The following is a 25,006-nucleotide window of genomic DNA, read 5'->3' as shown; positions in this document are numbered from 1 at the left end:
TGCTACAGAAAAGTGATGCTCTGAATGTTTTGGTGTACATGGGACCTTTCTTTTCTCTCTTTGAACTCCTTGGGTGTGTATGTGTAGCAAGGGGATATCTGGATCAAAAGGTACAGGCAGTTTTAATTCTTCTTTTAGTATATAATTCCTGGTTATTTTCCAGAAAGGTTGGATCAGTTCACAGCTCTAATCAGAATTGATTTTTATTGTTATCTTTACCATTTGTTGGTTGTGAGGTGAAATCTCAGAGTTGTTTTGATTTGCATTTCTCGTTACTGATCTGGGGCAGTATTTCATATGGTTCTTTTTTTAAAACAAAATTTCGTTGATAACTTTTTACATCACCTACATTTCCCACTGTATTCTTTTGAAGCTCTCCCAGAGAGTCACCTGTTTTACAAAAAGTTTCACAATACTAAAAAACACAAAAAAGCCTATGTATTTATTGCTCTGTATCTGTGATCCCCAACTTTTGCTATGAAGCAGTGGGGAGGTGTCTTTGCATATCTCCTCTTCAGAGCAAAGATTGGTAATTTCACAACATTCAGGTCAAATTGTTTTCTTACTCATTCCATCAGTATAGTTTTAGTTGTCAAGTGTGTTGTTTTCCTGGTTTTACTTTACTTCACTTTGCATCAGTTTATGCGGTTTTTTCCATGCTTCTTTGTATTTTTCATGCTCATTCTTACTACATAATAATATTCCATTATTTTCATAGTTTGTTTAACTATTCCTCATGGGCATCTACTTTGTTTCTAGTTCTTTACTACCACAAAAAATGCTGCTATAAATATTTTGATGTATAGATAGCCTTTCTTTTTTTCACTGACCTCCTTGGAGTATCTGCCTGTTAGTGAAATCTCTGCATCAAAGGATGTGGATATGCCCTTTCTTTCCATAATTTCAAGCTTTCCAGAATGGTTATACCAATTTACAGTTTCAGCAGTGCATTAGTCTGCTCATCTTTCCACCGTCTACAACATTGGCTATCTTTTTGTTGTTATTGCCATTTTGCTGAGTGTAAGGTGAAATATCAAAGTTGTATATATTTATCACTTTTATTATTAATTTTATCATGCTTTGATAGAATTCTTATTAGTTTGCGATCTTCAAAAATTGTTTCTTCACATTTTTGACCACTTATCCATTGATTATCCATCAACTATATGTAACTTTCATTGGTAAATAAAATAGTTTGTTATTAAAGTCAAATGAAAATTTCTAAGATAATTTTTAATTTAAATTTTAGTTAATGGTTACACAGAAGCCTATATAAATTTTTTAAAATTTGATTTTGGATTCACATAAGTGCTTACTTATTACTCTAAAAGTCTTTATTGTTTTTATTATATAAGGAACAGAACATGAAGCTTATTTTCCTACTTTGCATCGTTTTAAATTACTACTTACAATGTTTTAGTGATTTAACTTGCATTTCTGATTATTAGCTATGTTTTACGAAAATAAAATACTTTTTTTTAACTTTTGGTACAGGTACAAGGGGCAGGCTCCAGATTTAATTGGCAAGCAGGACAGCGTGTATGAAGGTAGTTGTTTTGAAAGCTTCTCCATTTCCTTAGTAATCCATAGTTTATAGTATAAATACTAACTTTTCCTTAGCTATTAAGATTTCCATGTTTTAAAAATTGGTATTTATATTTAAAATTTTAATTTACCTAACAAATGAAAATGTAGTATTTTAGGAAAAAAAACCACTGAAATAAAACATAAAGAATCTTAGTTCTGGTATTGCTGTTGTTACTGATTTGTGTCCATTGAAAACTACTTATCAAGTACTTGGAATGAGTAATTTCTTTGCTAACCCTATATGTACGTATAAAATATTTTAAGTAAATGTGTGTATGTATGTGTATGTATATATAGATATAGATATAGATATAGATAGATATAGATATATAGATATATGTGACTGTGTATACATTTGTGAGTGCATGTGTATACAGTGTGTGTATTGTAGCTGTTGTAATCAGTGTGAAACATGTGGAGCTTCTCAGAGGTATTCAGTGCAAAAGTGAAATAAAATACAAGGATGAATAACTTTTGGAAGCTAGGTGGCACAGTGGATGGGCCTGGAGTCAGGAAAACTCATCTTCCTGAGTTCAGATCTGGGTGCAGACACTTACTAGCTGTGTGACCCTGGACAAGTCAGTTAACCCTGTTTACTTCAGCTTCCTCATCTGTAAAATGAGTTGGAGAAGGAAATGACAAACCATTTTAGTATCTTTGCCAAGAAAACCCCAAATGGGGTCATGAAGAGTTGGACACAACTGAAGAACAACAACAATTTTTGGAAGCAACATAATCACTTTTCCTGTAAATCCTGTATAACAGGATTTTTTTGGCTTCTTAGTAGAGTAAAAATCACAAAATTTGTGTATTAAATCATATACATTTTAGTTTAAGAGAACCTCCAAATCTTTACTCTGAGTTTATTTTTGTTTATTTAGTATTGATTCTGATCGTGCATCAGGTATGTGGTTTCATAGCCCATACAAGATTACAAAGCATGAATGGCTGATTGCTTTTGTTCCCCCTGATGTCTGACATCAGGGAAAGTAAGGTTTTGTAGTTTAATAGAGAAGATTAAAAAAAAAAAAAGCAAAGGCACAAACTCAAATGGAAGACTGTGTATATTTAACATTAGGGACTCCTTCTTTTAAAATACCAATAGCACCTGAAGGTATTATAGCATAACACAATGACTTGTCATAGGATTTAGATATGGAAGAGACTCAGGGATCATCTCTTCTAATCTCTTCCTGTTACAGAAGAGACACCTGAAGCCCTGGAAGGGGACGTGTGACAGGCAGTGAGCAATAGAGTAATCTCATACCTTTTTTTTTTTAATTTTTCGGCAATTGGGGTTAAGTGACTTGCCCAGGGTCACATGGCTAGTGTCAAGTGTTTGGTCTGAGGGTGGATTTGAACTCATATCTTCCTGACTTCAGGGCCGGTGCTCTATCTACTGTGCTGTCTAGCTGCCCCGATCTCATATCTTTTAGCAAGCCTGTGGGCCTGACTGTACATTCCCAGTACCCCTGCATTTGTTCATTTTATGGTCTCCTGAGGTCATGAAGAGTGGGTGAAATGTATTCACTGTTTTTTGTTTATAAAATCAAGAAGGCTTTGTGAATCAAGTACAAGGCATTTAGCATTTCTTGCTAAAACTTTTAAGTAATTGATCAGGGGCAGTTAGGTGGCACACCAGCCCTAGAGTCCGGAGGACTTGAGTTCAAATGCAGCCTCAGATACTTGACACTAGCTGTGTGACCTTAGGCAAGTCACTTAACCTCAATTGCCTCACCAATTAAAAAAAAAGTAATTGATCAGTGAGAGAAGCAATCATTTTAAAAGTTTACTTCTGTGGAACAATATATTCCTCAGCAGTGCTTAGGTCCATGCTGTGTGACATGGGCTATTTATGCCCCATGCCAATAATTCTTAAATTATTTGTAACATTAGTGAGATGTGCAGTGTTGTGAAATTTATTGTCATTGGTTTAACTATAGTTGTGTTTGTGCAATTAATCCCATTACATTCTTTCTTGGCTTCAGAGCAGTGTCTTAGTAGGATTATTTCACCATGAGATAGCACCATTCTTGTTTGTTTTGGTAGCATTTCTTTTAGTGAATGCAGTTTTGAAAATCTGGATCTGTCAACTATCACATCATATCATCTAACTGTATGCCAAGCCTTATGTTTTGTGTATATATTCCCATCGTTTGTTGTTACTTGAATTATAGAAGACTGGGACATGCTGGATGTTGATGAAGATGACAAACTTACTGGTGAAGAAGAATTTGAATTGCTTGCTGGCCCATTAGGTTTAAATGACCGCCGTATTGTACCAGAGCCAGTTCAGTTCCCTGATAGCGATCCACTTGGTGCATCTGTGGCAATGGTTACTGCCACCAACAGTATGGAAGAGACTCTGATGCAAATAGGTAAACTTAAATACGTAGACCCGGAGTGCTAATGCTGATTATCCTTTCGTGGACAAATACTCAAAGGATTACAACATAGTAACAGTAATTTTTGTTTTTTTGTTTTTCCTAACAAGTCAGAGGCCTAGTAGTGTTCTATCCCAGTCAGCAACATTTTAGCATACAAGAACTTGATTTTTTTTTTCTCCTGGGATAATGGAAAATGGAAATGGACCAATTATAAAATAATTGCCTTTCTCATTTCTGTTTGGGTGTAGGACATATAGGAGACATGGACAAAAGAAAGGTTAATGGAAGTAGATAAACATACAAAAAACTAGAATAAATACCATCATAAAGAAAAACTGTATACTAGAGATTACTAATCCCTTCCAGTAGTCCATTTCAGGTGGTACTAAATACAACACAATTTCAAGAATTAAGAGTGAAAAATGTATTTTGACCTTCATTGGCTATTTCTTGTACCTAAAATACATTGCCTCCTGATTTTTGACTTGTTTCAAGACTCAGCTCAAATGAAACCTCCCAAACAAGGCGTTTCTTGGCCCCCTTAGTTGCTAGTTCTCTCCTCCCTCAGAAATTATTTTGTATTAACTTTTTTAAAAAAATTGAATGTGAGCTCTATAAGAGTGGGGACTATTTCATTCTTAGCTCTTTTATCCTTAGCTCCTAGGAAAATGTCTGGCACATAATAGGTACCTAATAAAGGCTTGTCTAATGACTAAATTAGTATTGCTATTTTCCCCTTCTGTAAAAATCTGCCCTGAATTGGTGGGTGAAAATGTGCTTTAATTATAACATCTGATGCTGATATAGCAGGGGAAAGCCAAGATATTTTTCTCGCTTGCTTATTCAGAAATAACCAGAGATTTGTGTTCTCCAGGTTGCCATGGCTCTGTAGAAAAAAGTTCTTCAGGTAGAATCACATTAGGAGAGCAAGCTGCTGCTCTGGCGAATCCGCATGATCGTGTAATGGCTTTAAGAAGAGTGACTGCGGCAGCTCAGGTTCTTCTGGCACGAACGATGGTTATGAGGGCACTGTCCCTGCTTTCTGTCAGGTGAGTGTCCCTTTCTGTGTCCAGTTACACTATTTAACTTTAAGTGTGAATTGTCATTGGAATAGTGGCTTGGTACAGTTTGAGTTCCTGGGTAAATTAAAAGTTTTTAAATTATGGAATCTAGCCATTCTGCTGGGGGGGATACACTTAAATTCATAGTTCACCTATAAATTCATCTACTGCTGTTAGAGTCAAGGTACATAATTCCATATTATAGGCTAGACTGTAATTTGCACTGTGGTAAACACAAACATATGCACTGTTTTTGATTTAGTTAAATCAGCTTATTGGGGAAAATTGTCAAGCAGGTTATTTGACTGAATAAGCCAATGTTTGGTTGAAGCAACTCAAAGATCTAAGTTAACATGGTTCATCTAGTGGCCCTTTATTGACATACTATATTGACAAAATAGTGAGGGAAAAAAGAGAATTACAAATAGCAAAAATACTTACAAGGCAAGAAGCACTGTAATTAAACTGAAGATCAGTTGAAGTAAAAAGACTCAAAACAATGTAATGACAAAAAATTAATGTCTTGTGCTGATGACAACATGCTAATGCAGCTTTTATTTTTATTGCTACCTATAATGCGTATAATGTGGGTTTTCAAATTATTTCTTATAAATCTAACAACTTCTTTTTCCTGTTTTTCATTTTTTCACAGTGGTTCCAGCTGTAGTCTTGCTGCTGGCCTTGAATCCTTGGGTTTAACAGATATCAGAACTTTGGTTCGATTAATGTGCTTAGCTGCAGCAGGGAGAGCTGGCCTCTCTACAAGTCCTTCCTCTGTGTCTTCTTCCTCAGAACGTTCTCGAGCAGTTCATAGCAAGAGCAACAAGCCAATATCATGTCTAGCCTATTTAAGCACAGCTGTGGGCTGTCTGGCGTCCAATACTCCTAGTGCTGCAAAACTGCTGGTACAGTTGTGTACACAGGTAGATAGATTTCATCCATACTTATCTATTTGCTTCTCGCCTATTCCCACTCCCAGCCTCCTCTCCCTACTCTCTCTGTCTTAGCACAGCATTGCTCTTGAAAATCATTGAAAAGGAAATTATCTTTTATCCTAATTTGTAAAAAAAATTGAAAAATGTTGTCTTGATTGTCTCCTTAGAACTTGATTTCTGCTGCAACAGGTGTTAATTTAACTACAGTTGATGATCCAATTCAGCTCAAGTTTCTGCCCAGCTTTCTCCGAGGAATTGCTGAAGAAAACAAGCTGGTGACTTCTCCCAACTTTGTAGTAACTCAGGCCCTTGTGGCATTATTGGCAGACAAAGGAGCTAAACTGAGGCCTAACTATGATAAAGCAGAAATTGAAAAGAAAGGTAGGCTTTATATATAGTTCAGTGATCCTAATTCATGATAAAAATTTTTTTTACATGTTTTATCTACCTGTTTCATTGTAAAATCTGAATTTTTGCATATTTTGTATTATATAACTTGGAAAATTTTGGGGGGAGGTAGAAGGGCACGTAAAATAAATGCCTGAGTATATGTGTGCTTGTGCAAGGAATATTAGAAGATAAAGCCATACTTTTAGTTTTAATTTATTGCTGAAGGTAGTTTGAGAGCTACAATTTTGTCTTCTGCATAACTGCATTTAGAAAAGTAAAGTGTTATTTTTCTCTTTATGTTTAATTAATCTAATGTAAAACTTGGAAATAGCTAAGAATTCTTTATATCCTACTTTTCATCTTCTTGGTCCTCCTAATCCGTTTTCAGGTCTAGGTGTTAGTAATACTTTTTGAACAAGAAAAATGTGCTCTTACAGCCTGACTTCCCAGTTCTTCAGTGGGTTGATGGGATAATTTTGGATCTTCAAAAGCTAAGCCCAGCTTAATCTTAGTAGATGCTGCTTCCAACCTTCTGTAGGATTTCTGATGACTTCTATCTGTACTTTGCTCAGGGTAAAGATGAAATGTGAAAATATAATGACTCCATTTGCCTTTTGTATTTGCTTTGAAATTAACATTGCACCTTTGATGCATATTTTGATAAAATTTCTGTTGTAAAAATTTTTTCTGGGAAGATGTGGGTTATGCCACTTTTGCTTGTTCAGTACTACCAACTCTCATCTGGGCATCATTTCACTGTTTTGTTTAAGCAGGTTTAATTAACCAATTGTATGCCCATCCTTCCTATGATCCTTCTGCTGTAGGCCCTCTGGAGCTGGCTAATGCACTGGCAGCTTGCTGCCTCTCTTCAAGGTTGTCCTCACAGCATAGGCAGTGGGCTGCTCAGCAGCTTGTGCGGACACTTGCTGCACATGATCGAGACAACCAGACTAGTCCTCAGACATTGGCCGACATTGGAGGAGATCTGAGGAAATGCTTCTTTATAAAGTTGGAGGCTCATCAGAATAGGGTATGTATTGTCATGGCCTGTAAAGTTAGAGCTGTAAAAGACCTTAGAGATACTCTAGTCCAACTTTCTCATTCTGCAGGTGAGGAAACTGAAGTCTAGTGTGGTTAAGTGACTTGACCATGGGCCTATGGGAGGTCCTCTAACTGTAGATTTCATACTATTTCTGCTGTAGCATGCTGACTTTTGTGATTTATCAGTAATTGATTTTGAGTGTCCCAAATGATTGTAAAAATGTTTCTAAAATATAAAGCTAATTTCTCAAACATAAAACTCAGTACTTAAGTACTGTACAGTCTTTCCATTTTAAAAGTCTGAATTACTTAGATTTCTCAGATAATTGCCAACTCTCAACTTTAAATAGGTCTGTGTAGACGTGGTGATGCTCAAATAGAAAAAATGAGATTTGAGTAGGAGGAAGTTCCCAAGGAAAATATTCACAAAATAAATAACCTTATTCTTCCCCCCTAACTTTTGGCCTCCTCAATAGTGATAAAAAGTATTGTAGAAAGTGGAGACTGACTGTCCCTCCCCCCCTTTAAAATTAAGAGCAAAAGGGGTAAAAAACCCTTCTCATTCTGTTTGCTTTAAAGAATTTTAAAATCTGTTTTTTTTTTTAACATTTAACATGTTTGGTGAAGCTTATTAATTTTCAAATCAAGCTTTAAACATCTCTCACAACAGCAGAATATTCATAATTGTTTGGAAATTACAGTATGCTAACTCATATTCCAAATAATAACAAACATGATGTATAGCATATTTAGGAAGGAATGAGATTATACAAGTTGCATTGCAGAAGTGGCAAGTTCTCTTTCCCTTTGCAATGCCATGGGAATTTTCCCCTCTTGTTTCAAATGACATCTTTTTTCAACTTCTTTAGGTAATGACATGTGTTTGGTGTAATAAAAAAGGACTTCTAGCAACCAGTGGCAATGATGGTACCATAAGGGTTTGGAATGTTACCAAGAAACAATATTCATTACAACAAACCTGTGTATTCAACAGATTGTGAGTTTTAACATAAACATTCAACTTTAGAATAATTATATACGTACAATTATCCCGAATGTATATTACTTTGCCTTTTTTAATTAAAGAGGAAAGGTGCACTAAAGATGTTGATTTTTCCCGTGTCTTCAGCAAACTTATACTTTATCTCCAAAAAGAAATGCCTTTAATTTCTATTAAAGTAGCACAGAATATATACATTTTTGAAAAAGTGATGAATTTGAATTTATTTGTGGTTAAGCTAAGACTTGTCATGCTGGCAAAGTGTTCAACTGTTTAATGCTTCATACTTGAAGTCTATTGTTGGTTCATAGTTCTTTGTTGATGATTTAAGAATTGCATCTATTTTAATTGTTTTTAATTTAGTTTCTATACATACACGTTTGCATATATACACATATATACATACGTATGGGGTGGGGGAACCAGACCTGTGATTTCATTGGTATAGTGAACTCCCAGTGAAGAAACTTCCTCTGTCAGTTCAGACATTGGCAGCACTAGGGAGTTATGCATGAGTTTGATACCACTGGCCTAGGGCGTGAAAAGATGAGGAATTTGTTTTGGGTCACATGGTCATTAAGTATCAGAGATGGAATTTGAGCCTAGGTCTTTCCAACTCTAAGGACAGATCCTTATCCACTGTACTACATGGTTTCTCATATATTTGGTGATTCATAAAGCAGAATTGGGCATCCTGTATGCATTCTAACGGTCGACAGAGGTAGATGGTTATGGGATTATGACTTCCCTAGGGCATTTAGTAAATGGGAAATAATGAGCTCTGCATCTCATATGCAAAATCTTTGAAAAATCAGTACTCTGTTGGTTAGTGAATTGTTTTCTTTATATAAATTGGATATTGAATATCATGGCGAGAAAGGGGAAGGGTAGTCTAGACTGGGGATTTCATCAGTGTAAGTTCTCCCTATGTGGTAACTTCCTTCACAGATGAAGATCAGAAATTTAATTTCGCACTTAAGGGTTACATGACATGGAGAGGTTAAGGGTTTTACCTATAGTCCACCCAGCAAGTATGTATCAGAGGCAGGATTTGAACCCTGACTCCAGGCTAGAATGCTGTCTGCTAAGCCGTGGCTTCTTAATCTTGTTGTGTCATGGGCTATTTTGGTGTAAATAAAATCCTGTAAAAACCCCTTCTCAGAATGTTTTTAAGTACATAAAATTAAATATATGAGATTGCAAAGGAAGTCAATTATATTGAAAGACAGTTATCAAAATTTTTTTTAAAAAGAAGGTTCTTAGATCCCATATTGAGAGCCCTTACAACTAAGCAATGCTTTCTCTCTCTGAATGTATCACTGTTTTTTTAGATTTATAAATTTCTTAACTGTTAGATACAAGAGATTATAAAACTCAGATAAACTTGCTGTCCTTGTAACTTATGCCTTCATGATTAAATAGACATAAATACATGAAGCCCATCATTTTGTTTGAGAGGTTTAATATGACTTTTAATAGGAATGGGGTTAAAGAATAGCTGACTCCACAGATTTGTACATATTGCCTCTTATATTCTAGGGAAAGTGAATCAGAAGAAAGCCTGGGATCACCTAGTGATCCAAGCTTCTCACCTGTCTCTTGGAGTATCAGTGGCAAATATCTAGCTGGTGCTTTAGAAAAGATGGTGAATATTTGGCAAGTTAATGGTAAGATATGTATATAATTTTTCTTTGACACCGATGCTTTTTTCTATACAAATATAATTCTTTAAATCCTAATAGACTATGAATATAGAACAAGTATACAACTGTCATGTTAAAGCCAATTTGTGTATAGTGCCAGGGGTGGAGAACCTGTGACCTTGAGGTCCTTAAGTTCTGGCCCTTTGACTGACTCCAAACTTCACAGAACAAATCCTCTTAATAAAAGACTTTGTTCTTTAAAACTTGGACTCAGTCAGAAGGCTTCACCCAGGGACCTAGAAGGCCACATGTGGCCTCGAGGTTGCTGATTCCCCACTCCTGGTGTATACCATTCATTTTTCTTTGTTTTTCAGTCCAAACATTGATGCCTTTGAAAACAAACAAAAAACTTACACCTTAAGGTTAAAGCTCTTGAATAGCCTGGATACATTCAGGTACCTACAAATAAAATCAACTATTTCACAGAATTTCCTGTCTAATAGTTCTAACTAATCCAGTAGTTCCCATCAAGCTAAGAATTCTGTTTGTTTCCTATTTGGAGGTTAGGGTTAGGAGAGATTGTAAAGAGAATTTGTTTGCAGTTGCCACACACATAATAGGCGATTTATAAATATGTGTTAAATTGAACACTGCCTTAGTATAGATGGTAAGGTCAGTTCTGCATGTATAAACATGCAGGGTAGGTGACCCTTCATCTGTAAAGTCTTCCTTGATTCCTCCCAGTTGGTAATGTGGTCTCCCTTCTCAAATTACTTTACATTGTGCTTATCTCTGTATGGGTTTTATCCCACCTTTCCTCTTCTCCCAGTAGAATATAAAGGCAGGGATTATTTTATTTTTGTTTTTGTATTACCAGAACATAGCACCATATGTGGGACGTTGTTGACACTTAACAATCTATTGGTTTGCATTGAAGTAGTCTTATTTTTAGTATAGAAAACTCAGTATTTTGTGGTTTTTTTTATATCCACCACAGTATAGGACATAGGACATAATATTTATTATGTCCACTAGAGTCCTTCTTTGATGCCTCATTGTTGGCATCATTTGAACTTCAGATCCAGAAGGTTATGCCAATGGGATGCATAGCTCTAGTGGTTCCTATCAATCTCAGAAGTCTTTAAGCAGAGATTCAAAAATAGACTGTTGTCTCAAAACCAGCCTATCTAAGTTTGCAAAAGTTCATTCCCCTCCAGAAGGCTGGTCACTAGGTGATAAATAAAAAAAAAATTGTCACAACAACTCATGAAATTATTTATAAAGGCATAGGAGGGGTTATGATCTGTATTAGTGAAGGAAGTACGCATACCAACTAAATCACAGATTTATTAAATATCAAAGTATATTTACTCTAACAATTAGGAAAGAAAGTGCCTCATATGTACATGCAGATGTGTGTGCATTTGTATACATATTTACAGATATACTACTACATTGTCTCTTTTCTTTCTGAAAGTATCATTTTTATCGTGTTAGTATTCTATATGGAATCATAGAATTTCGAAGTTGGAAGGGAACACAGTGACCATCTAGTCCAACTCATAACTGAATAAGAATCATGTCTACAACATTTAAGGAAGTCCAGTGAGTCCACTATCTCCCTTCTGCTTTTGAATTACCATAATCATTAGGAAAATTTCCTTTATACATCAAGCCTAAATTGATCTCTTAGTAACTTCCAACCATTGCTTCCAGTTTGCTCTGTAGGGCTGAAAAGAACCAAGACAATCCTTTTCCCACTTGATAGCCTGCCCTTCGTGTACTCATTGAGGACAGCTTTCAGGCCCTGTCTTCTTAAGTCTTCTCTCTCTAAGTTGAATATACCTACTTCCTTCAAGCAGTCTTCCTATGACATGAATTTAAGGTCTTTTCTCATCTTGGTTACTGTTTTCTGGATTCTCTCCAACTTATTAATGTCCTTCCTAAAATGTAATACTCAGAACTGAACACTTATGTGGTCTGACCTAGTACATGATACAAGACCGTCACCTTCCTGGGTGGAATACCTCTTTAATGCAGCTTAGGATCACTAGTTTTCTTTCTTTGCCATGTTATACCGTCGGTCCATATTAAGCTTGTAGTCCCCAAAAATCCCACTTCTTTTTCAAACTGTGTTGTCTAGCTGTGCCCTCTCATTCCCCCATCTTGTACTTGAGATGTCTCTTTGAACCCAAACAGGAGACTTTACCTTTTTTTCTACTGTATTTTAGCTTTTTCAATTTAGCTCAATATATAGCACACTTTATTTTATTAAAAATAATCTGTTATTTCAAAAGTATTATATAGAGTATATTGGGGCAGCTAGATGGCACAGTGGATAGAGTGCTGGCTTTGTGGTCAGGAGGACCTGAATTCAAATCCAGCCTTGAACACTTACTGGTTGTCTGACCCTGGGCAAGTCACTTAACCCTGTTTGCCTTTGTTCCTCATCTGTAAAATGAGCTAGAGAAGGAAATGTCAAACCAGTCTAGTATCTTTGCCCCCCCCAAAAAAAAACTCCAAATGGGGTCACAAAGAGATAGACATGACTGAACAACAACAGAACATATTTAATAAAATATATTGAATATAACTTAAGCTTTTCTTGATTACATTGTGAATATCTATTGTACAATTCTGTAATATGGCAGTATGCTTAAATAACTGAGGAAGATTTATCATCCCAATTAAAAATCTAAAACTGTATAGCATTTGTCTTCCTTTATGCTCTGCCTCTTCCTTTGCTGTCTGCTTATCAATTCTCACTGATGATCTGTCAGGATACCTGCCTCTAAAGCAACTCCTCTGGCTAAGCTTATCCTATGTACCAACTTGGTGCTTTGAATCTGCTGTGCCCTAGAAAGCCCATATAGTTCATATGGTAATATGATAATAGTACAACTTGATGAACTGCTACCTCCATTATGAAAAATATTATTTTGCTATCATTTCCAATCAGCAAAATAGACTTTCCAGTTTTAATGATGAAGATGAACTCCTATACATATGATAGTAGGTAGTAGTAATAATAATAATAACTGGCATTTATATAGTACTTTAAGGTTTGCAGAGCATTCTCTTATAAGTGATCTCCTTTGGTCCTCACAATAACACTATGGTGTGGGCTAAGTCGAGAATTCTATTTACTGTGCCACCTAGTTCCCTGTAAAATGTTATGTAAAATAAAGGAATCATGGTAAAATTAATTCTGTAAGATCTGATTGCTTTCACACTTTAGTGGGCTGTGAAATAACTTGACATTTTAAAACTACATAAGAACTAAGTAGTACTAGCTAATATTTATTTCTCTTAGGAGGAAAAGCATTAGTAGATACTCAGCCACACTGGGTATCTGCTCTGGCTTGGCCAGAAGAGTGTCCAACAGCAACGTGGTCATCGGATTCTCCGGAATTATTGTTAGTGGGCCGTATGGATGGATCTCTTGGGCTAATTGAAGTTGTAGATGTGTCAACCATGTGTCGAAAGGAGTTGGAGCATTGTTATCGAAAGGATGGTAAGAGATGATTTCTAACTCTGGGATTTTGGTAGTTTAATCATAAATTTAACATTATTATATCTGCCTTCAAAATGGATTTTTCTCTAGGTCAAGTTGGTGCTTCATTTGAATTGGTTACTACTTGAAAAGTGATTTTTGCCAAAAAAAGAGGGAGAATAGTAATCTAATATGAAAGTTACTGATATTTTTTGTGAATGACCTAGGAGTTGAAATAGGCTCCTAGACTTATCTGTCTGAAGGTTGAGCTTTCCAGAAAAGTAGCCAGAGATATAAAGGCAAGGGCATTTCCTGCTTTCCCTTTAGAATTCAATATTTGCAAACAAATAAAAGATTTTGTATTGTGCTTTATGTTTTATTAAACACTTTTTTCCCCGACAGCCTTTTGAAGTGGGTGGTAGCAGTATTTTTAATTCCTATTTTGAAGATTAGGAAGCTGAATAGCTTAGGAGACTATGAATTGTCCATAGTCACATAGTTGGAGTTTCTGATCCAAGCATCCTGATTTCCAGTGCTTAAAAAGGAAAGTGGAGAGCTAGTCTTTTTCACTACTTTATTTGTGGAAATCCCATTACCACCAATTGGCCACTTAGAAAGGGGTAATAGAAGTTTATTTAAAACTATCTGCTCTCGAAGGTTTTAAGATCCTCTAATAGGCATTTGATGACCAAACACATCCAATAGGGTATTTTGGACAAATAGAGAACAGGTAACATGTAATGTGATATAAAAATATCTGCATGTTTTGTTTTATGACTTAGGTCACTTATTGCCAGCCTTTTTGAGCATGAGGATCTCTTTTTAATGTAAGAAATGTTTGGGTTCCCATACATGGTAGTAATATATTCAGTTGGTTGAATGAGAAAATACATAATGAATCAAAGCTATCTATTCAGTAGCAATTTTGAATAGTATTTAGTCAATAACAACAGTGGCTTCACACGTGGTAATGCATATATATTTGGGATATTTAGTTTACAGAAGGAGGTTTGCTTATTATATTAAATCAAACAATATTTTTTGCAGTTAAATAAAAATCAGAATGACAGCATTTGGGACACGTGTATTTGTGGACTTCCTGTACTAACTTCTTGGTCCCCATGCTAAACACTTACATTGACTTAGGATATTTGGGTCTCCCCTTTGGGGTATAACAGGGATGAAAAAGCAGGGTAGAGTGGGGGTAAAATCAGAGAAGGTACTTGTTAGGATTGTTACTGTTTTCTAATAAATATCCAGAATAGAATGAAAGCCTGGAATGAAGTTACTCTTATCATTCGTGAATAGTACTTAAAAGGTACCAGGGTTGGATGTGGGGGTAGTACAGTTCTTATCGTTGATCAACATTTAGTCTAAATGCATTCGAGAGAATTTGGAGAGATTACCTATATTATTCACTTCATTGACTTAAATCATTGTCTGTATTAATCAGTTTCTATTAAATTATGACCAACTAATCTAGTTTATTTGTTCTGTTCTCTAGTATCTGTTACCTGCATTGCCTGGTTCAGTGAAGATAGACCTTTTGCAGTAGGATATTTTGATGGTAAATTGTTGTTAGGAATGAAGGAACCACTTGAAAAAGGAGGCATTATTCTGGTTGATGCACACAAGGTATAGCCATTTTTGCAGATTTTTCAGCTCTTCCCATTTTCACTCATGAAAATGATGGTATCTTAAAATTTTTGTGTTTGGATAGAGAGATATTTTAAAACAGTATACAGCTCTTCAAGACCTTTAGCACTTAATTGAAATTTAATGATTTGGTAGACTCTGTGCACACAGGTGACAACACTTGTGCAAGGTTTTGATTTTAAAGTAATTAAGTAGCAAAAATATAGGTTGTATTCATTTAAAGACAAGGTCTACTGATTATATGCTCTTTCTATTTTGAATGCAGAAACTTGTGAAATATGAATCAATTTACTTATATGCTTCCTTATTGTTTAAAAGGCCCTATGAAAAGAGATGTTTTCTTAAATTTCCTTGTTTCCTTTACATTTTTTAGGATACTCTTGTTGCTATGAAGTGGGATCCAACTGGTCATATTCTTATGACATGTGCCAAAGAAGAAAATGTGAAGCTTTGGGGGCCTGTAGCGGGTTGTTGGAGATGTTTGCACTCACTTTCACATTCATCTATTGTGAATGGCATTGCCTGGTGCAGCCTTCCAGGGAAAGGACCCAAGTTGCAATTATTGATTGCTACGTATGTTACCATTCTCTTATCTTGTAGCCAGTATTCAGTTTTGAATTTTTTAAATTCGCTCAATGAAATGTCTGCCTGTAGTGTGGAAACAATGAGGTGCATAGGTCCATTGTAGAGAAGTGAGGAAATACTGACTAAAATTATGGGATACATTACTTAGATAGCATGATATAATAGTGGATCTGGAATCATCCTTGGAGCTAGATCTGGATTCAAGTACTATCTCTAATGCATTTGCCTGGGGGACCCTGAATGATCCCCTAAAATTCTCAGTGTTCCAGGTAACTCTCCAATGTATGTTGTAAAATAGCTACCATTCTGCATTGATAGAGGAAGTTTCCTTACTAGGAGTTCCTTATACCAATGAAATCACAGGACCAGAGTCCCCCCTCAACACATACATATGTTATGTAGGAATAATATATGACGTATACTATGTGAAAATATCGAATAATATTTTTGTTGGTATTATAATAAATAATATGCTTTTTGAAATATACACTTATACATTGATGTATATTCTGTTTTTGTATGATCTATCTTTTCTTTTAGTGGTTGTCAGAATGGTTTAGTGTGTGTGTGGCGTGTTTCCCAAGATGCATTGAATATATTACAGTCTAGCTTAACTAGTTCTGAAGAATGGTGGGAACAAGAATCAAACAGCAAGGTAAATACTCAGTTTGTTGTAAGACTTGTTGAAAAGGGTTTAGGCTATTTGACCCTATTAGGCATATGCGAAAAATAAAAAATAATTTAGAGCATTTTAAATGGTCATTAGAACTTTTGATCTGAGTGAACTATAATTGAATTTATTTGCTTCAAAGTTGATTTATTTCATTATTAAAGTCATTCTACATTGTGTGTGTGTGTGTGTGTGTGTATGCATGCTTTAATGGAGTAACATACCATGCTGTACCCAGTGATTTTTAAATAAATATTTGTTGGTAATGATTGGTCCTGCTTACACGGACAAAATTGGCCTTTTATTGGATGGAATTAGAGAATTTTATAGTATTATTTGAATGGTGCCAAGAAAGTGGCACCCTCCTCTCCCACCTGATGTCTGAAATTCTTCTGTTAGAAACTTAGTTCTTTCTTTATATTGACCTCATCCTTGGATCCAAGATACAGATCCTTCTGGAATACATAATAAATTGAATCTCTAATATTTGCATGTGAATGAATTCAACACAGACTTTCCTCCCTGAAAACAGAGAAGGAACATCCTGATGGGGAAGAGCAATGGCTCAAAAGGAGTGAAAGCTCCAGAAATATGGAAGTCAACTAAAGACAAATCTGATTTCCTTCACAGTTTTGCTAGTATCTAGTCTTGCTAATTAACATATCGAATTGTATTGAAATCGAATCATAGGATCATAAAATATTGGCTCTGAAAAAATCATGAGCCTTCATTTAATCCAATATATTAATTTCTTCAAGAAAGTTGAAGCCAGAGAGAGATTCAAATAGTGGCAGATCAGGCCACTACCTGCATCTCCTGATTTAGTCTAGTACTCTCTGAATGTAGGTCTGTGTTTTTAAAAGACTGAAATAGAACAAGTCTGAAAACTTCTTTAACTTCTTTAATTTGTGTTTTAAATTTATGTTTTAATTTAATTAATAATTATACACATAAAATAACTAAAATTTAATTAATTAATTGAAAAACGTGATTTCTGTTTTAAAAGACCTAAGTCTAATTTCAGTTACAGGGAAATTATACTTTAATAGTTTATGCAATTATACTAAAAAAGAAGTGCTGTTTGTCTTGTTGTTTTCAGTTCTTTATTAATATGCAAATAGGAAAATAATTATAATCGCTGAGCTTAGGATTTGTGAATACTGTTTTTATTTCAAGATCTGTAACTGTGAAAATGAATTACAGGATAACTACAGAAAATCTGCAGGTGCCAAGTGTGTTTATCAGTTGAGAGGGCACATCACTCCTGTTCGTACAGTTGCCTTCAGTTCTGATGGTTTAGCATTGGTATCTGGTGGACTTGGTGGACTTATGAACATTTGGTCTTTAAGGGTAAGGGCATACACTTTATTAAAAATTTTTATATTTGCTTAAACAATTATATTTAAATGAGCCCAGGCAATATCAAAAGTATTTTACTTGATTAATATATCTTATTTTGAAGATAAAATTTATTTTTAGAGTCTTGTGTCCTTGATTATTACAGTAGGTCAGAAATACTTTGAAGACAAATTTGGGTGATATGAGTTAGTGAAAGACACACAGTGGACAAAGATGCATATATGTTTGAAGGGTTGGTTATTTAGGATGTAGTTATGGAACTAGATATAGGCATTTTGAATTATCAAGAAGAATTAAAATATAAATTTACTTCATTTCAGGATGGTTCAATATTGCAAACTGTTGTGATAGGATCTGGAGCGATTCAGACTACAGTATGGATTCCTGATGTCGGTGTAGCTGCTTGCTCTAACAGATCAAAGGTAACTTTATCGTTACAGATAATCAAAGAGTACAGAGATGAAGGGACCTCATGAGTTGTCTTCAGTTTATATCTCAGGCACACCTAGAAAGATCACATGATTTGTTTAAAGTCATACTTTGATAGCAGTAGAGACAAGACTAGAAATGAAGTCTTTTGACTCTCACTCGTTCCCAGTTGCCTCCATTTTGTTGTCAAGTTATTTTATTTTAATGTAAATCAGGAAAGATTTACTTATTGACTCCCCAATGAATATTTTAAGATTATACCAAACTAGGTCAGATTATTTATCCTGAAAAAAGTACCCATGAAGACTATTTTAGTTTGCAAGTTTAATGTTAGTAAAGTTATTAGCTTCTATTATAAAATAATTCTGTGATATTGAGTTACTACATATATTATTGTTTTGAAGCTGCTTAAGTATTTTTTTTTGAGGAAGTATGTTCAAGTAAGAATTACACACAGTATAGCCACTCCACTAGATGTAACAAATGGTTAGAGAATAATGGAGGACAGAAGTTGGAGCTGTATTTGCTTTTAATTCTGCCTGCTTCTGGAAGTAGAAGGAAGCATAGCTTCTTCCTGGATTCTAGTGGACATAAGAGAATTTTGAAAGATGCTGGATTTTGTGAACCCTAATGAATTTAATGAAGCCTAACCAATAGGCAAGTAGCTCTTTTTAAAAGATCAAATTCATTCTAAAAGATATTTGCTCCTTGGGAGGAAAGCTGTGGCAAATCTGTACAGCATACTAAAAAGCAGAGATATCACCTTTCCAAAATAGTCAGATCTGTGGTTTTTCTGGTAGTAATACATGGTTGTGAGAGTTGGCCTTTAAGGAAAGCGGAGTGCTACAGAATCAATGCTTTGCATTTGTGGTGTTGGAATACTTTTGAGAGTCCCCTGGACAGCAAGGAGTTAAATGAGTCAATACTTAAAGAAATTAAATTCAGACTGCTCATTGGAAGGACCTATACGGAAGCTGAAGCTTAAATACTTTGGCCACATAATGAGAAGACAGTACTCATTGGATAAGACCCTGATATTCAGAAAGATTGAAGGCAAAAGGAGAAGGGGACAGCAGAGAAAGAGATGAGTAGTGTCATGGAAGCAATGACCATGCGCTTGGACAGACTTTGGGACATAGCTAAGTATAGAAGAGCCTAGTGTTCATGAGGTCACGAAGAGTCGGACACGACTGAACAAATGAACAACAACAAAGAAGAAAAACGTAGTTAATGTAGCTAACTAAGGCTTATCACTTCCTTAGTTTTTTCATCCCTAAATATTTAGCATAATGTAAGATTTCATAGCAGGTAAAATTGCAGAACAGAATGTATTAGAAACATATATATGTTTGAGACTGCTTTTATTTATATTTCATTCAGTCATTGAAAAGTTTCTGAACTGATAGTAGCGAGGTAGACCTTTATTTTTTCTTTTCCATAGTAATTGTGCATATTGTATTTTAACCAGGATGTTTTGGTTGTAAGTTGCACATCAGAATGGGTAGCTGCCAATCATGTTCTGGCAACATGTAGGACTGCCTTGAAGCAACAAGGTGTTTTGGGATTAAACATGGCTCCCTGCATGAGAGCCTTCTTGGAAAGATTACCCATAATGCTTCAGGAACAGTATGCATATGAAAAGGTAAGAAGCTAAACTTAAGACACCAGAAGTGCCTATAACATATAATTTTTTTCCCTTCTTACACTCTTACAGCAGCTCCTCTAGTTTAAGCTCTTATTCCTTCTTACTTAGACTATTTTAATAGCCTTGTCATACCAGGTGTTTCTGCCTCTAGATGCTCCTCCCTTTAATCCATCCTTCACATCTCTCCTCTATCAGTATTCTTGCTAATGCGATGCTGCTTTGATTATGTTCCATCTCTACTCAAAATTCTGCAGAAATTCCCCATTGCTTGTGCGTCCGTCTGTCTGTCTGTCTGTCTATCTATCTATCTATCTATCTATCTAGTTCTGGCATTCAAGGCCAAGGGGATTACAACTCATCTTCCTGGGTTTATCTTGCACATCTCACCTACACGTAAGTCAGCACAAGCATTTAGCCATAGTGGACTTTTGTCTAGCTCATGGTCTTAGAGCATTCTCCATTTTCTTTGTATATATCATTTCTAGGTCATGGGACTCCCAACATATCTTTATATCTTTGTCCCCTTCTTTATGGCCCAATTCCATATTGCCAGCTTCTGTATGAAGCCTTCCCCTATCATCTCTTTCCCCTCTTTCTCCCTCTTCCCACCCTCAAGCAAAGGTGAAAGTGCTTTTCCCCACCTCACATGGCTTATAGTTGTTGGGTCAGGCTTTTTTTTTTTTGGCCTATATTTCTGCTTTGCATTTTTCTCACACTCCCTTGTTTATATCACAGTTATTTGTGTAAATGTCTTTCACATTAGGTCATAAACTTCTTAATTCTTAATAATTGTTTATGTTTGTTTAGCTTCTTTTATTGACTTCTTTAGTATAAGTTCCTGAAGAATTATGTGAAAAACATTGGCAAAAACTGAGAACCTACCCTCTAAGGAAAGGCAAGGTATTCCATGATTTAGTTCATCACATTGCTATTATTTACTCCAATCAATATGTGCACTCTTGAGTCCCTCAATTTACCTAATCATCCAATTTAACAGCAAAGAAAAAAGTCCCTACTCTGATAACCACAGAAAAAATATGAATTACCCAAGATTCCCTTAGAAATACTATAGAGAATGAACACCCACCCCAACATCCTATTCAAACTATCAAAATAAGCTGATCACTCCTAAGCTGGTAGAAATGATGATGGTGGATCAGAAGTCCAAGAGTTGGAACTGAATCCAGACAGACAGAATGGTGGTTGTGGTCATTGTTTTCTTTTTTTAATTTTTTTAAATTAAAAAAATTTTTTTTTCATTTTATTAATTTATTTTGATTTGTCAACAATCACTTCCATGTTCTTTTGAGTTGAAAATTTTTCTCCCCCTTCCTCCCCCATCACCCTCCCCAAGACAGCACACAATCTGATATAGGCTTTACATTTACATTCCTACTAAACATATTTTCACATTAGTGAAGTTGTAAGTAAAAATTAAAACCAATAGGAGGAACCATCAGAAAGATGAAACAAAACTCAACAGAAGGTGAAAATAAGTGATAGTGATTCGACTTCCATAGTTCTTTCTTTGGATGTGGACAGCATTTTCCATCCCGAGGCCTCTGGAGATGTCTTAGATCCTTGTAATACTGAGAGGGGTTCAGTTTAACAATATTAGTCATCGCATATTGTGGCTGTTATTGTGTACAAAGTCCTCTTGGTTCTGCTCACTTCACTTAGCATCAGACCATATAAGTCTTTCCATGTTTTTCTGAAGTCAGCCTGTTCATTGTTTCTTATAGAACAGTAGTATTCCATTACATTCATATACCACAGCTTGCTCAGCCATTCCCCAGTTGATGGGCATCCTCTCAATTTCCAGTTCTTTGCCACCACAAAAAGAACTGCTGTGAATATTTTTGTACATGTGGGTCCTTTTCCCATTTTTATGATCTCTTTGGGATATAGCCCTGGAAGTGCTATTGCTGGATCAAAGGGTATACACATTTTTGTAGTCCTTTGGGCATAGTTCCAAATTGTTCTCCAAAATGGTTGAATCATTTCACAACTCCACCAACAATGTATTAGTGTTCCAATTTTCCCACATTTTCTCCAACATTTATCATTTTCCTGTTTTGTCATGTTGGCCAATCTGTTAGGTGTGATGTTGGTACCTCAGAATTGTTTTGATTTGCATTTCTCTAATCAATAACAATTTAGAGCATTTTTTCATATGACTATAGATGTCTTTAATTTCTTCATCTGAGAACTGTCTGTTCATATCCTTTGGTGGTCATTGTTTTCTGAGGGCCAAGACCCTGCCTGGTGTGATCTCTGGTGAAATTGCAACTAGTCACCTTTATGATCTAGGAAGCCAGAGGCTCCGTTTAGTTTCTTCTCAAATCTTAGGTCATTACCAACATGGACTGATTTGACTTTGTGTATGTTTTAGTCTTGGTCTTCTTTGTCACATCAGGCTATTCTGTCATGATTGTAAGTGGCATTTGGGTCCAGTGTTCTTTTTTTATTTTTATAAAATTTATTTTTTTCAATCAGCAAATTCACCTTCTCTCCATCATTTCTCCCCTTAATACTAATTAAGTTATTAATTACTTAAATACTTTAATACTACTTAATGTAATAATTAAGTACATTAATACTAAAAAGCCTGTTAAAGGGAACTTGACCAGTTAGCTTTTTGCTAATGTAATCACTGGCCAAGATTGTACCAATATAGCGTACATTGAATATATTGGATTATTTCAGGGTGATAAGTAATAAATAAATCTTGTTATCCTGAACTGTACAGCTAAACAGTCTGAGTGTTTACATGTTTAGGGTCTTAGAGTGTACATGTTTGTTACAGATTTAGAATGGAGTTGCTCATATCAGCAGTGATTCTTTGACAGTATTGTATCTTCATTCCCTAGAATCTTTTATATACGAGGTGCTTGATACATTTTATTGAATTGAATTTTGTCTTAAAATTCGCTTCAATAATATTTTGTGACATATGCCTGTTAACATTCAGGGTATTATTCTAGGCCTTGGAAATGCAAAGACATGGTAAAATGGACCTTGCCTTTATGGAGCTTACTTTCTACTGGGCAAATGCAACACATGCCAAGATAAGTAAATATGAAGGAGATAAATACAGGTAACTAGGGAGAATAATCATCATACTCTTCGGATCTGATTGCTATCACCAAAGGAGAAGGCAAGAAGAGAAGACAGAGTCTTGAGGGATGCATACATGTAGATGACCATCCAGCAAAGGAGACTGAGAAGGAATGATCAGACAAGGTTGCAAGAGAACCAAGAAAGATCTGTCACAGAAGGCACAGGATAAAATTGTATCTTGGTCTTCTGGCCAAGATGGCTACCCAAATAGAGGCAGACTGTCCAGCTCCCTTAAACCCACTCAAGCAAAAACTCAGAATTTGTACTAGACCTTATAGTGATCAAGAAATCTAATGTGAAACTTCAGTAAGTGATTTCTCCCATCCCACAACTGCATAAAAGTTAAAAGGAGCTTCCATGGGTTTCCCCCATGAGAGAGGAGGCAGCTTCCCAGCATGACCAAAAGTGGACCAAAAGTAGCCTTTTGGTTTCTGTGTCTGAAGAATAGCAGATAGATTAAAGGAGGCATTAGTCAGAAGCCAAACAGACTTTTAAAGAGGGGGCAGGGGTAAAAAGAGGGTGGTTTAGAACTGTGAAAGTAATTGGGATGAATTCACTCATAAAATGAATTGGCAACTAGAATATATTGTTTAAAAAGAAAAAACCATACTTGAAACAGAAAGTTACAGAATTAGATAAGGAGCTAGAAAGAAAAATCTGTTATACTTCAGAAGAAGTTAAAGTGGCAGGGGTACAATCATGTTCTCAGACAAAGAAAAAACAAAAATAGGCCTGAGTAAGAGAATAGGAACAGGAAAATGATGTTTTGCTAAAAGATATCCTTAGGCAGTGAATTGTTATCAATACTAAAATATGTGCACCAAACAGCATAGTATCTAAATTTATAAAAGAAAAATCAGTTACAGGAAGAAATAGACAGTAAAACTATAATAGTAGAGTAAGGGGCTGATTTTACCTCTTAGACCTAACTAAATAGATCCAAAAAGTAAGCACGAAAGAAGTTTGGAACCTGATTAGAATTTTAGAAAAGTTAGGTATGATATACCTTTAGAAAATATTTAATGGGCATAGAAAGTATTGTACCTAATTCTCATTTGCATGAAAACTGATCGTATAGGGCATAAAAACCTTAGAAAAATGCAGAAAAGCAGAAACATTAAAGCACCTTAAATGCAATTAAAATTGCCTTCAATAAAGCACCTTTGAAGCAAAGAATAAAATTAAACAGTAACTTAATCCTAAAGAATGTGTTGAGCAAATCGTAATAGAGAACAAATCATAGACACAATTATTTCATTAAAGATAATTACAACTTTGAGAACACACAAAATTTGTGAGATGTCTTCAAAGTAATACTCGTGGGAAAGTTTATATCTCTAAAATCGTTCATCAATAGCAGATCAATGAATTGGGCATGCAACTAAAGAAACTAGAAAAATAACAAAGTAACCTCCCTTCCCTAATTAGACACCGAACTAGAAATCCTGAAAAATCAAAGAAATTAATAAAATTGAAAGTTTCAAAAACAAAACTACCATTGGAGCAATAATACTAGAAGCCAGTTTTTTAAAGAAAAAAAATAAGAGAGATAATGTATTAGCTAATTTGATTTTAAAAAAGAAAAGCGAATTAAAAGAAAAGCAAATTACCATTACCAGAAATGAAAAAGTTAAATTCACAACCAATGAAAAAGTAAAAGCAATTATATGGTGCCACTTTGCCCAGCTATATGTGAAATAAAACTGACAACATCAATGAGTATTTACAAAAACATTAATTGCCCAGGAAATTAATTAGATTAATAGAACAGGAAATCTAGTATTAAATAGCCCGATCTTAGAAAAAGAAATTGTCCAAAGCATGAATGATCCTCCCCCTTCCTCCGAAAATCTCCAGGACCGTATGGCTTTACAAGGAAATTTTACCAAATATTTAAAGAACTATTCTATTGGAACAGTTATACCATTGGAATACTATTGTGATGTAAGAAATCATAAAGGGAACTCTAAGAAGATTTGTGTGAACTGATGCAAAGTGAAGTGAG

General features: G+C 35.2%; 1 protein-coding gene across 1 annotated transcript in view; it reads left to right on the top strand.

The window, feature by feature from the left end:
• HERC1 (HECT and RLD domain containing E3 ubiquitin protein ligase family member 1) overlaps nucleotides 1-25,006 on the top strand; it is a 198,843-nt gene that overhangs the window by 138,770 nt on the left and 35,067 nt on the right. Inside the window, exons 47-61 of the mRNA XM_078151198.1 lie at nucleotides 1,495-1,547; nucleotides 3,765-3,965; nucleotides 4,849-5,023; nucleotides 5,688-5,958; nucleotides 6,138-6,351; nucleotides 7,185-7,390; nucleotides 8,271-8,398; nucleotides 9,941-10,068; nucleotides 13,358-13,558; nucleotides 15,042-15,172; nucleotides 15,567-15,766; nucleotides 16,319-16,433; nucleotides 17,652-17,798; nucleotides 18,128-18,229; nucleotides 19,705-19,878. Of these exons, the coding sequence (XP_078007324.1) occupies nucleotides 1,495-1,547; nucleotides 3,765-3,965; nucleotides 4,849-5,023; nucleotides 5,688-5,958; nucleotides 6,138-6,351; nucleotides 7,185-7,390; nucleotides 8,271-8,398; nucleotides 9,941-10,068; nucleotides 13,358-13,558; nucleotides 15,042-15,172; nucleotides 15,567-15,766; nucleotides 16,319-16,433; nucleotides 17,652-17,798; nucleotides 18,128-18,229; nucleotides 19,705-19,878 (2,446 nt within the window). The remainder of the gene's footprint in view (nucleotides 1-1,494; nucleotides 1,548-3,764; nucleotides 3,966-4,848; nucleotides 5,024-5,687; nucleotides 5,959-6,137; nucleotides 6,352-7,184; nucleotides 7,391-8,270; nucleotides 8,399-9,940; nucleotides 10,069-13,357; nucleotides 13,559-15,041; nucleotides 15,173-15,566; nucleotides 15,767-16,318; nucleotides 16,434-17,651; nucleotides 17,799-18,127; nucleotides 18,230-19,704; nucleotides 19,879-25,006) is intronic.

Source organism: Phascolarctos cinereus, unplaced genomic scaffold (assembly GCF_003287225.1).
Source record: "Phascolarctos cinereus isolate Bilbo 61053 unplaced genomic scaffold, phaCin_HiC Scaffold_3;HRSCAF=262, whole genome shotgun sequence".
NCBI lineage: Eukaryota > Metazoa > Chordata > Mammalia > Diprotodontia > Phascolarctidae > Phascolarctos > Phascolarctos cinereus.
The sequence above is the reverse complement of the archived record's forward strand: the minus strand, read 5'-3'. Positions and strand labels throughout refer to the sequence as shown.